This window comes from Macaca nemestrina, chromosome 3 (assembly GCF_043159975.1).
Source record: "Macaca nemestrina isolate mMacNem1 chromosome 3, mMacNem.hap1, whole genome shotgun sequence".
Classification (NCBI taxonomy): domain Eukaryota; kingdom Metazoa; phylum Chordata; class Mammalia; order Primates; family Cercopithecidae; genus Macaca; species Macaca nemestrina.
The window spans coordinates 171,793,795-171,807,672 of record NC_092127.1 but is presented as its reverse complement, the minus strand read 5'-3'; the positions used below and the strand labels follow the sequence as shown (position 1 = coordinate 171,807,672).

At 47.2% G+C, this 13,878-nt stretch overlaps 1 protein-coding gene across 2 annotated transcripts in view; it reads right to left on the bottom strand.

The window, feature by feature from the left end:
- Positions 1-13,644, bottom strand: part of LOC105487824 (SEL1L family member 3) — a 117,088-nt gene extending 103,444 nt beyond the window's left edge. The window contains exon 1 of one of the 2 annotated variants that reach the window (XM_011751441.3): positions 13,540-13,644. In XM_011751441.3, coding sequence (XP_011749743.1) covers positions 13,540-13,617 — 78 coding nt within the window. In that variant the 5' untranslated portion in view covers positions 13,618-13,644. Of the gene's footprint in view, positions 1-12,775; positions 13,090-13,539 lie in introns of those variants that run through there. The other variant, XM_011751440.3, reaches the window with a different exon arrangement.
- Positions 13,645-13,878: the final 234 nt, after the last annotated feature.

The following is a 13,878-nucleotide window of genomic DNA, read 5'->3' as shown; positions in this document are numbered from 1 at the left end:
AACACTGAGTCCCAGCCCAAGGAATGTGAACTTTTATTCTACTGACAGCAAAGAATCAACAAAGGTTTCTGTACAAGGGGGTGGTGTCTCCCTTTTAAAGCAACTGATAGTCAATGTCAATTAGAAACAAGGCTAACAATTCATACAAAAATGAGCAAACGACATAGTTAATCAACAGGTAAATGCTCATTCACAGTAAGATAAATGTAAACTGAAACTGCGCTGAGATACCATTTTTTTAACTACTAGATCAAAAAGTCAGATAACACATTGTACTGACCAGAGTGTAGGAAGCATGCCCTCTTATGTATTGCTGGTGGCAGTAATCTCTAATCTCTATGAGGCCAATCAAGTAATACCTACTAAAATTATAAATGCACTCACCCTCTACACCAACAATTTCACTTCTAGGAGTTTAACCTACAAATACACTCAAAGTTGTGCAAAATGATGTTTGTGTAGATTTTCACTTCAGTACAGTTTGTAATTGCAGGACATGGGGAGCCTAAATAACCATCAAGAGGGAGCTGGTTAAATAAAAAGAGTACATCCACTCGTAGAGTACTACACAGCTATTAAAAGGAAGAAGCTCTTCACGTACAGATAACAGAATGATCTCAAAGGGTTTTGTGTCTGTTTTTTTTGTTTGTTTGTTTTTGAATTTTCAAGATTTTCTTTGTTTTGAGATGGAGTCTCACTCTGTCACCCAGGCTGGAGTGCAATGACACAATCTCAGTTCACTGCAACCTCTGCCTCCCGGGTTCAAGTGATTCTCCTGCTTCAGCCTCCCAAGTAGCTGGGATTACAGACACCTGCCACCACACCCGGCTAATTTTTGTATTTTTAGTAGAGATGGGGTTTCACCAAGTTGGCCAGGCTGGTCTCGAACTTCTGACCTTGGGTAATCCACCCATCTCGGCCTCCCAAAGTGCTGGGATTACAGGCGTGAGCCACCGCACCCAGCCCAGGTTTTGAAATTCCAGGTTTGCTGTAATGTAATTCACACCACACAATTCACACATTGAAAGTGTAAGTTGCAATGTTTTCTAGTAGATTTATAGAGTTAGTCAACAATCAATCATTACAACAATCAATTTTCAAACATTTCATTGCCCCAAAATGAAACCCAGTACCCACTGGCAGTCACTTCCCATTTTTTTGCTTGCTTTTTAAAAACAGATTCAGAAATACCATTTGGATTAAATACACACACACACCACACACACATATATATGTACATGTGCATGTTCAATTGAATACACATATCACTGGTTGCTTACACAGACAAGAATGAGGTGACCAGAAGACAGAATAAGAGAGAGAGATGCGCCGGGCGCGGTGGCTCACGCCTGTAATCCCAGCACTTTGGAAGGCCAAGGTGGGTGGATCACGAGGTCAGGAGATCGACACCATCCTGGCTAACATAGTGAAACCCCAACTCTACTAAAAATACAAAAAATTAGCCGGGCGTGGTGGCGGGCACCTGTAGTCCCACCTACTCGGGAGGCTGAGGCAGGAGAATGGTGTGAACCCAGGAGGCGGAGCTTGCAGTGAGCCAAGATCATGACACTGCACTCAAGCCTGGGTGACAGAGCGAGACTCCGTCTCAAAAAAAAAAAAAAAAAAAGAGAGGGAGAGAGAGAGATGCACTGTATATCCTTCCCTAACTTTTGAATTGTGTACTACACAATTTTTTTTTAAGTAGGTGAAGAGAAAGCAACTGTCCTAAAAGGTCAAAGTGGGCTGGGCGTGGTGGCTCATGCCTGTAATCCCAGCACTTTGGGAGGCTGAGGTGGGTGGTTCACAAAGTCAAGAGATCAAGACCATCCTGGCCAACATGGTGAAACTCCGTTTTTACAAAAAATACAAATATTAGCCGGGCGTGGTGGCACATGTCTGTAGTCCCAGCTACTCAGGAGGCTGAGGCAGGAGAATCGCTTGAACCCGGGAGGCAGAGCTTGCAGTGAGCCGATATCGTGCCACTGCATTCCAGCCTGGTGACAGAGTGAGACTCTGTCTCAAAAAAAGAAAAAAAAAAAAAAAGGTCACAGTGGAAACTGTGTCTTCTGCAAATGGCAGAGAGAATAGGAGAAAGGCTGGCAATTCCTTTTGACCAGTCATGGGAAACCTGTGGGAAGAGATATATAAAGAAGGGGGCACAGTGCAAACTGTCCGTGCCACCCCCCCAGGAGAGGTTTAAATGTTTTATGTTCTCATTCATACTGCCAGATTACAGGGAGGAAACACATATAAAAACCATCTCATAATTAGAAGCAGAGAACGTTACAATGGATGAGTCTGGTGACAAGCCAGTCTACTCTCTTATTCTGCAGATAAGAAAATGACAATCAAGAGGTGACATTCTCCAACACCACACAGCTGGTGGGTTAGCAAAGGCAAGCCCAGAAACCTGGCTCCTCTTCTAGCCGCCCCCCACTCCCACCTTCCTCACGCCATAGCAAATGATATCAGTGGTGACTAATGGTCACCATTCCATGGCCACCTGGAAACTCTAGGCTAAATTCTGCTTCCACATGAATAGGGATGCACCCAGCATTTGTCCATGAACACTGGTTTATTCATTCAGCCAGATGTGCCAAGATGTCGCCCCCACCCTCAAGATGCAAATCACAGTGTAAAGTCCACAACAGAGTTTCACCCAAGGCCAGAGATCACTGGTGCTGGTGGAAACCGAATCAGCCGATGGGTGACCAACACACCTTATTCCAAAGCAATGCCCCGAATGTTTCCCTCACTAATCCCACAAATAAGTCAAATGTCAAATAAGACATTTGCTTATTTTGTGAGACAAAAGGCAGCCCAGCGCCCAGGACATGCAGAGGTGTATTAAATATCACACTTTCTTTTTTTCCGAAGAATGACTTGAAACCTCTTCCTTGTACACCTTAAAAACTCACCCAGGCTCAGCTCTCCAACTATGATATTTTTCTGAGTGGGGATAGATGGTGTCAGATTTTTAATGCTGATGGATGCTAGGACCTCCAGTGAAAACCTCTTTTAAATAGAATGCTTGGGGAAAGGCCATTTGATTTTACTAGAAAAGTGCAGTTCATAATAACCATGTTCATTATTTTACATCTCACTGCTAAAAGTGCACCAGTCCACTTTTCTTTATTAATTAGCGCAGCACCCTGAGCATGGTTTCAGTTTTGTTTGATGGTCCATGCTTATAACATTGTGGATAATGGAGGTATATACAAGCCGGGTGCTATGGCTCATGCTGGTAATCCCAGTGCTTTGGGAGGCCAAGGCAGGAAGATCACTTGAGCCTCAAAATTCAAGGTTACAGTGAGCTATGACAGTGCCAATGCACTCCAGCCTGGGCAATAGAGTAAGGCCTTGTCCCCCCAAAAATAAAAATAAAAATAAGAAGGCATATACACATTTCACCACGTACTCTCCACAGAGCCGTCCCTTCAAATTCTGTTTCCAAAAAACTCTCCATATATTCATTTGAAGATTATTTCATTTTCACCTGTTTCAAAGTCTCAGGTACAGTAAAAGTTACCTCAAGGTATACAGGTGCTATATATATGTTATTCAACATGGTAGTCACAGGTCATATTAAGCACTTGTAGTGTGGCTGGTCTGATTTGAGATGTGCTGTAAGTGTAAAATATACATTGAATTTCAAAGCCTTCGTATAAAAAAAAAAGGGCTGCAAAATACCTCATTAATAATTTTTATATTAATTATACGTTGACAATATTTGGACACACTGAATTAAATAAAATATATTAATATTCATTATGCCTGCTCTCCTTACGTTTTTATTTTTATTTTTTTTGAGATGAAGTCTCGCCCTCCCATCCAGGCTGGACTACAGTGGGGCAATCTTGGCTCACTGCAACCTCTGCCTCCCGGGTTCTAGCGATTCTCCTGCCTCAGTCTCCCGAGCAGCTGAGATCACAGGCATGTGCCACCATGCCCGGCTAATTTTTGTATTTTTAGTAGAGACAGGGCTTTGCCATGTTGACCAGGCTGGTCTCGAACTCGTGACCTCAGGTGATCCACGTGCCTCGGCCTCCCAAAGTGTTAGGATTACAGGCGTGAGCCACTGTGCCTGGCCTCTCTTTACTTTTTTAACATAGCTACTAGAGAATTTAAAATTATATATGTGGCTTGAAATTTGTGGTTCATATTGTATTTCTATTGGATAGTGCTATTCTAAATTTGAGGTCAGCTGAATTTCTTGGTTAAAAAAAAAAAAAAAAAAGCCAGATGGTAAATATTTTAGGTTTTGCAGGGACACTTTGAAACAGTCATAGGGACAACACATAACTGAATGAGTATGGCCATGGTCCCATACAACTTTGGTTACAGAAACAGGCGGCTGACTGGACAGGCCCACAGGCCTATAGTTTGCCAACTTCTTTTCTAAATTATCAAGCTTTTTTTTTTTTTTTTTTTTTTTTTGAGACTGAGTCTCGCTCTGTCACCCAGGCTTGAGTGCAGTGGCACAATCTCAGCTTACTGCAACCTCTGCCTCCCAGGTTCAAGTGATTCTCGTACCTCAGCCTCCCAAGTACCTGGGACTACGGGCGCGCACCACCACGCCCGGGTAATTTTTGTATTTTTAGTAGAGACCGAGTTCCACCATGTTGGCCAGACTGGTCTCGAACTTCTGACCTCAGGGGATCCATCCACCTTGGCCTCCCAAAGTGCTGGGATTACAGCATGAGCCACAGTGCCCAGCCAATTATCAAGCTATTATCCCAGATAGAGTTTTGAAGAACAAAAGGTGACAGAAGATATGCTTTGTTAGGAGTTGTCATATAGGAGAAACGGGGTGAATAGCCCAACAGGGCATCATTTCATATGTGTGTAGTTGATGGGACTTGATTCTGTATTTTTCTAAGGTTCCCTGGTGGAGAGTGTTGACATTTTGCTATTGTTTCTTTCAGAAAAGATCTAAGTCAGAGGATAACATGAAATTAATCTAGGCAAAGAGATCAGATTTCAAGGACTGAGATGGATTGTTTGACAAGTAGGAGAAGCTTGAATGACAGCTGGAGTACAAGAGAAGAGAAACTTCGGGGTGGGGCAATATTTCCTTAAGTTAATGAGGGTATGTTGGCCCCAAAGAGGGCCTCAAAATCACCCTACGTGGCTTGTGCAGAACATGGTCTAAACCTTTCGAGAAGGTGCTTTGAGGCACCTATGCAATGAAGGAAGCTGGCATCCAGTGGCTTGTAGCGGACCCTGTGGGCAGCTGATTCACCACGAGTCGTGGCTACCTCTGCTATGCACAAAACCAACACTGATTAGCAACACATCACACTCTAAATATTGATTAAGCTGAAGTTGACTTCCTGGCTCAAGTCATGTGTGTGGTTATAAGCTGTTTCCTGCCAGGAAAATAAGGCAATTAACTTGAAGAGTTCCAGCTACAGGCATGACACGTGTCCAGCCTTCATAGGTATTTTCACATGCCAGGTTGCATTAATACAAGCTGAAAATTTATCTGCATATTCCTTTGTTTAGAAATTATGAGTTCAGAGTCTATGTCATTGTTATGTTTCCAGCTTCTAAGATAGAGTCTGACACACAATAAGAATTTGGTAAGTGTTTCTTGCTGAAATAAAAGCACTGGGGCTGGGCGCGGTGGCTCATGCCTGTAATCCCAGCACTCTGGGAGGCTGAGGGGGGGCGGATAACCTGAGGTCAGGAGTTTGAGACCAGCCTGGTCAACACGGTGAAACCCTGTCTCTGCTAAAAATACAAAACAAAATTAGCCAGGCGTGGTGGCAGGCACCTGTAATCCCAGATACTCAGGAAGCTAAAGCAGGAGAATCACTTGAAACCGGGAGGCAGAGGTGGCAGTGAGACGAGATTGCGCCACCGCACTCCAGCCTGGGCAACAGAGCGAGATTCCATCTCAGGGAAAAAAAAAAGCACTGGGTGTGGGCATTTCTGCCAGATGCCTCAGTGGCCCTGGGGGCACTTGCATATAAACCAAATGACTTGATCAGTTTTGAGTCCCCACTGCCTTCTTCTTATACTCTAAGCTCTCTTGTAAGGGGTCCCCATCGTTTCTCTGTTTTTCTCCCAGCCTCGTTAATTCCTTCCAAATAGCCTTTACCCTTTGGCATCTTATTGGTCCCTGGGGGTCAGGGCTTAGCTGGTGAACTATGAGGTCAGGGAAGGTGGCACCTTGGCACCCACCTTACCCATTTGGGGCAAACTTCTCCCAGCTATTTTGTCCCTCTAGACCTTTCAGACAACTGCCCTACATTCTAGAACCGTTTCCATTTCTCCACACCAAAAATACAAATTAATTTTTTAAGATTTCTCATCCCTCGACCCTCTGCTGAGTTCCTGTTTATCTGGCAAGTTCACCCATGTCACTGTGATAATGAAAAAACACTGAGGTAATGTCACGTATCTGTATTTCTATGCCGGCTTTGCGGAGATAATGCCTTAAAAGCACAGTCTAAATGTACCACAACTCTAAGAAAGATATTTGGGGTGAAGGGGGGCATCTGTGTCCCTCAGATTATGCCGTTTAGGCAGCTACAATAGATGTTCCACCTTGAAAGCAACATACTGATCCATTTTGCACACAACGGAGCTGGGCCCTGAAAGATGCTTGAGACCTCAAACATGTTTATACCAGATGTGAGCCCTCATCAAAGTCAAATTTGACAATGTCATGCGCAGTCACAAAACATAGATTCTCTTATTTCTGTGTAAATGTGCATGTATTGTAAAATTTTTTTAAAAAAAGAAAGAAATGGGCCAGTTAATGTGTGTTCATGATAGAAGACCCCAAATAGGAGATCTAAATGCATTGAATTCTGCCTGGGAATCCAGAAACAGATGAATTTATGTATCTTCTGGATGGAAAACAAAACTATCAATATGACCTAAACTTCTTTTAGGATGACTGCATTTGATTCCTTTAAGCAAAATCAATAAGAAGAGATGCTATTCACATCACCCTCCCTTGTTCCAAAGAGCTGAGGAAACTTGGCTTTGTTCTCCATCTGGTCTCCACTTGGTATTTAAGGAAGGGACAGAGAGATTGGGAAACTTTAAGTCGTTCACATCTTGCTACGAGTTCATTGGCACGTACACGTGTCTGTGGGTGGGTACGATAAGAAAACAATAACTGTTTTTCTCATTCCTGACCATTCTGCCCCATTCTTTTCCTAAGAAAACTGTGGCTCAGGAGGGCTTCCTCTTCAAACTGGCTGGATCACATTTTCCCTAGGTCAAAAAGGTAAGCAAGCGTCTTGCCTTAAAGCGCCTATGTTTGTAATTTCTGCCTACCATATATAAGCAAAAATTCTGTTTAAGTCAACAAAGCATGCAATTAAGCAAAATGGAAGATGATGTCAATACAAACTTCAAAATCACCATGTGCTTAGGGAAGCATTTCCCAGTTGAGTATTGTTGCTTCCTAAGCCTGAGAGCTGGCCAGAGCCACACCATCACAGTCATGATCAATAATCCTGGTTGTGTAAGATTCTCCCCCATACTATTTAATATGCTGTTTCTTCCCAGCTCACATCACACCAAGCTACCTAAAGTTGGTTTGCTCTTATTTCATTGAGTACCTACTGTGTACTGGGCACTGGGACGGGTGTGTTAAACCTTTTTTCTCTCTGGCTTCTAACTTCCTCCTCTCACATGGGACCTCATAGACTTCTCCCTTCTAACCCAATCCTCACAACAGCCCACAGGGGGAGACAGCATCCCCACTGACACAGCTGAGGCAATGGAATGCCTTCAGAGAGGGTACGTAACTTGCCCAAGGTCAACCAGCTACCAAAAAGCAGAACCAAAATTCAAATCCACATCAGCTGACTCCAAAGTCAGTGACGGTGTGCCTCTTGTCTTCTAACAACACCCAAAGATGATGCCCTCAACTCACACCCTTGCCTTTACACACCTGTCACCGCTTTCTGGCTACAGGGTTGGGGAATCTCACGACTTTCCTTATTCTCATCTTAAAAGTGTTGGAGTTAAAATGCCACCATGCTGCCATGCCTAGAGTTTGAAGAAGATAGATATTGCCTTAACCACAAACACACAAACGCCAGACTCAGCCAGTTCCCCAGTATAACTAAGCCCTTCTCCAGGTAGAGATGGGAAACAAGGCCTGCCAAGGCTGAATCCCATCAACCATTCCTCACGGGCTGCACATGCCTCCTGCCCCTTGACTCCTTTCTCAGGGAAATGGCATGAGCCAATAAACAAGGTAACTAAATTCACTTTAGGCTATTTACGGTCTACTCCAGTCTATCTGTCTTCCCAGAGAATTGCCTGGGTTATTCTCTCCTACCTGTCCTCTAGCTCTGACACTTTTGCCAACAGGCAGCCAGAAGAAATAGAAGGCAAGAGGCCAACACCATGGCTTGGGAAATTTTAGCAGCTCTGGTCAGGATGAATATGGAAGCTATTGGTTGATGTGAGGTTTGGGGATGATCTCTGTTTTCAAATATTCATAATCCCTCTCCCTCAGGCTGGATAATTGCAGATCTCTTTACCTCGTTTTGATCTTCTTATGCCCTGCATTGCACACATAGTGAGGGGTTAATGAATACTCTTAGATGGATGACCGAGGGTATGTGGTCACTTACAGAGAATCCTGTACAAGGCTCTGTCACAGCCACCGTCTGCTAACTGTCCCACATGTGTCTGTGTTGTTTTGTTGTTGTTGTTGTTTGTTTTTCCTTTTGAGACAGAGTCTCGCTCTGTCTCCAGGCTGGAGCGCAGCGGCGTGATCTCGGCTCACTGTAACCTCCGCCTCCCAGGTTCAAGCGATTCTCCTGTCTCAGCCTCCCGAGTAGCTGGGATTACAGGTGCACACCACCACACCCAGCTAGTTTTTGTATTTTTAGTAGAGACGGGGTTTCACCACGTTGGCCAGGATGGTCTCAATCTCCTGACCTCGTGATCCACCTGCCTCAGCCTCCCAAAGTGCTGGGATTACAGGTGTGCGCCACCACGCCCGGCCTCTGTGCTGTTAATGTCCTCTTACTTCTTTGTCCTCAGTCTGATTGTCTAACAAGTGCAGATATCCACTCTGAACATTTCATCTTGACAGCTGACATCAATACTGGCCATCCTGAGATTTATCTTTTCATATAAGAAAATATTATACACTGGAGACCAGAGCTTAGAATGGACAAAATTGTCTTCTAGAAGTGCCATTATCACAGATAGGCAGCTGGGGCAGCCTCAGGCTGGTTCTAGCCAAGTTGGAAGAAGGTAAGAGTTAATGGTGTAAGAAAATAGCAAGAGGGCCCGTTGGGCAGGGAAAGTTCTGCGTGGAGCACAGTACTCAGCACCCGCGACCTCAGTGGAAGCAATTTCATTATCCTTTGCTTTCGAGGCCCTCTCCCTCTCTGAGGAGGCTCTCTGCATCTTGACCTTTGGTGACCTCAGAATTTTCTGGCAGCCGCTGGAACCAGGGATCATCTTTTCAGAAATCTGTTTGGCATCGTTCCGTGACTTATCTTTCAGCCCTCATCACCATTATTCATGCTTTGGCAGTATCCTAGCTACAGACACAGTACTCTTCTTGAGCTGACACTGAAGGTTACTCCATCCCAGCCGACGGAGAAGGAAGGCGCCCACTCCTCAGGACCCTGACTCCAGGAAGCATGCTCCCTGTGAGGGCAGGTGCTTAAAGGCATCTATTCAGAAGCTGATCTCAACCTCCAGCCCTTGTGAACAGGCAAATAGGTGAAGATAACACAAAACAGGAACTGGTCCCCAAATCATAGGCAATTTGGCTTTGGAATGCATTCCAAGGCACATTTGCTGTACACTTGTATGCACATTCATCCAAACTCAAATGCTAAACTCCACCAGCTGCCTCTGGACTACATAAAAACCCCAAACCTTTATCTCTTCATTAACGATGGCAAATATTTTCTGGCTTTACCTTTCTTCCCCACTTTAACATCCTGCTTCTATTCTGTGGCCTGCGCTTCCTGCTTTGTATATTTTAGATTACTTTAGACATGACCTCACATCCTGGCCAATTGCACAGTAGCTGCTAATTGCTAGAGCTTTGCTAATGGCCTGTACATCGATGAAGAATGAGTTACAAGCAGCAAAATCCAGAAGACAATAAGCTAGTGTGGATTAGAGCTGGGGCTCTGGAGGGAGACAGACTTGGGTTTCAAGCTCAGACTGTGTGGCCTGGGGCAACTAACTTAACCTCTCTGAATCTCTGTTATCTCGTCTAAATGGATATTATAATAGCTCCTACCTCACAGGGTTGTTGCTAAAATAAATACTGGCTAATGCCTATAAATGACTTAGCACAATGCAAGCTATTGTTATTACCATGTAGGCTTTCAAATTATGAAAGAGCTTTCTTCCTCTAGAGTCTACATATTCCTGAGATCCTGCCGAGCTATTCTGCTCCATCTCTACCCTGCACCTGCCCAGCCCCATTCCCCTGACCAACCACTTCCTCCAGGTAGCATTCCTTGATTGAGCAAAATGCACACAATTATCCATTTGCATTTTCTCTCTATTATGTTTTTCAAGGGTTTCATATGGGTATTTACATTTTCCCCAATTCACACACCCAGCTTCTCCAAGATCAAGAAGCCTTACCTTCAGTAGTATCTCAGGTAGGACAAACCCAAGAGCAACATCCCTAGTAAACAGCCAGATCTTCAGAACCAAATGTGGAGACTACCTTTTAAGTCGGCCTTTTGCGTCCTTTGCAAAATGGCTCTCTTGTTTATCAAAGTCTGTCTTGTACAGTAAGCGTATCAGAAGTTCATCTGAAGGAAGTATACAGAGGCAGGAAGCACTGACATTTCCCCCCACCATGAGGTCCCCAAATCCATTCCTTCCCCATCTGCCAAGACATTCATCCATGCTCTAGTTATTTTCTACATCACAGTATTTTCTAAAATTCCTCTTTCTGGAGCCCTTCCTCACCCTTTCACTATCTCACTTGAGTCTATCCATGGCATCATTTTTCCCCCTGTTCTCTTAATCCCTCTTGGTGCACACAGAACTTTCACATGAGCGATATTTGCTCCATCATCATCCGTCTCTATTGGCAGAGCCCACTTAGGCCCTCAGGCTTTGCTCTCCGGACTCTGACTTCCTGAACTGTGGTGAAGTAGTCCCCCTCCTTGCCAGGTCTTGAGATGTCCATGTGGAACTTTCCGGCCCGGCCCATTTGTACATGAATGTTTCACGCAACACTCTACAACATCACTTCTGCTTCTATGGGTAGCCAGCAGGGCCCTGTGTACAGGCATCATCTGTTTAAACTGAAATCTTGTCATTTGTCATGGCAGTTTTATTTATGATCCTGTGTGCTGTAACCTTGTGGCATAAATATTAAATAATAATATCTCTTGGGTAAAAAAAAAAATCATTCATGTTAACTGACAACTTCTTATGAAAATATGAAGTAAGCCCAACCACACAATTTGGTATTGGCTCATTTTGAAATATGAGTAAAAGCACGGATTGCTCAACAGGTAGATGCACAGGCAGAATTATAATTTCCATTTTTACACCTTCTTGCTTCAAGAAATGAAACATTCAAGAAGTAAAAAACGTTAAAAGAAACGGGCTGGGTGGCAAATTTCTTCAGAATCAAATTCTAATTCCTGCCAGTATCTCCTAAGTAGTTTTTAGCTTCCAAAAAGGAAGACGCCAAATAATGACAATGCCACATAAGTGAAATGAATTCCGGACAATGACACTGCTCATTTTTTTTTTTTTTTGGCATTCTGTGTATTTCCTATTACATCAGTTTCATGATTCAGCATTTTCCATTTCATTTATTTACAGTAATATATGGCGAGATAACCCAAGGTTTCTGCAGGATTTTGGAACATAAGGTACGCTGGGCAGGAAGGGTGTCGCCTTCTGTAAATTTACTATTGTTTAGGAGAACTCAGAACAGAAGCAAGTAAACCATCAAAGGAACTGAGAAAATTTCTCCCCACCTTGTTCTGAGGGCTCTCAACTACTCTGGTATTTAAAATAAATTGGTTTTGAAAAATAGGTTACTGCCCTTTAGTTGATGACTAAAACAAAAGCCAAGAAGTGTGCAAATTGCAAACTGACATGCATGAGCCAAACATATTCTCTGAAATGACAATGTTCAAGACGCAGCTAAAGTCACCACTCTGGCGGTAAGCGTGTTACAGAGAACTAGATTTCTTTCCGGCATCCGCAACTTGGCTGGAGTGCCCAAGGAGGAGTTGAAGAGCGCTGGAGATGCGAGGTGCGTTGGCAGAAAACCGTCCGGGCCGGGAGGACCCGGTGGAAACCAAAAGGAGGGTCGAGGCGGGTGGCGGGCGCCGAGAGAAAGAGGCGAAGTTGGGCACGGGAGGGAAAGGAGCTGCGAGTAGATTGAGAGGGAAGCCCAGAAGGGGTGGGGGGTTGCGGGGGTGGGGGGGGGGGTGCTGGAGACCGCGCGCGGCGAGGCGGAGAGCGAACTCCCGGCGGCGAGGCTCTCGGGTGGAGTCCAGGACAAGAAGGAGTCTCGAGGGGAACCCGACCCGGGTCTAGAGAGAGTCCGGGAGGGAGAGGAATGGGCACGAACGAGAGAGCAGCGCTGCAAGTCCGGTCCACGCGCCCCTCTCCACGCCCGGGGTACCCATCCCAGGTGCCGGGAGCGCCCGGGGCGCAGCGGTTAGGAAGAGAGAAAACTAGCAGCGGCGTCCCCGCCCCGCGTGGCGGGTGTCCCCGGCCGCCCCCACCCGCGTCCCCGGGGCCCCGCGCGGAGAGGAGGACCCGGGCAGGGTCCGGCGCTCACCAGGTAGCAGAGGAGGAGCAGCGCGCAGGCAGGGCGGCCGCCGAGGCCCGGGGGGACGCCGCCACTCGGGGGGGCCATGGCTGCGGCCCGGGGGCAGACTGCGGGCGGCGGGGGTTGCTGCTGCTGCTGCCTCGGCCACCCAAGCCCCGCGCCGCGCCGCTGCATGGCGAGGCCGCCCGGATCCGGGCCGGAACAGGTCACCTGGTGCAGGGACCGGCCCCCGCCCGAGGCGCCACCTTCCCGCCCGCCCCCGGCCGGGCCGGCCGCCGCGCGCGGGGCCACCTGCCACCACCTCCGGACCCGCCGCCGCCGCCGCCACTGCCGCTCCCGCCGTCGCCGCCCCCGCAGCCCCAGCCGAGCGCCGGCTCCTCCCCGCCTCCCCGTCCCCGTCCCCTCCCTCCCCTCTGCCTCCCTGCCCAGCCCGCCTCCCGGCCGCTCCCTTCGGCCCCCGGGCTTCCACCCCTCCGGGCAGCGGGCGCCCACGCAGGTGGGCACTGACCCGGGTCCCGCCCCTGGCCGCTGCCACCCCCCGCCCGGGTGGCTGGGCCCCGGCGCACCCCCCTTTCCCTTTCTCTCCGCTCCTCCCCCGCCCCCCTTCCGCGCTCCTGCTCTCCGCGATCCCCCTCCTCTCCCTCCGGCTCCCTCTTCCCTTTCCCCTCCTGCTCCCAAACGCCCTCTCTTTTTCACTTTCTCCTTTTCCTCCCTTTTCTCTTTCTCCCTTCCCATCCTCTTCCTCGCTCCCGCATTCTCTTTCTCCCACCCACCCTTTTGCTGGTCGCACAGCCTAGTTCCCGCCCGTGCAATGGGTTTTTGTCTGGTTGCTTTTTTGGCCGGGGCGCCATTCCCGCAGGGCGCAGGGCGAGTGTGCCCCCTGGAGTTGTGCTGCGCAGCTGCCCGGCTCCCAGGCCTTCAGGATGGATTTTGACCCCTGCCAACCTCCACCTGTCCACCTGCGGGGTTGGGACCGCCTCCTTCCTGGCACGTTTGCAGCCCGGCTGCGCCCCACCCTGCCGGCTGGTTCGCGGCACAGTCTGGATGTTTCCCGAGGGTTTTGTGTGGTGCCGCCGCCGCCGCCACCACTGCGCTCTTTGTTTTAATTGTCC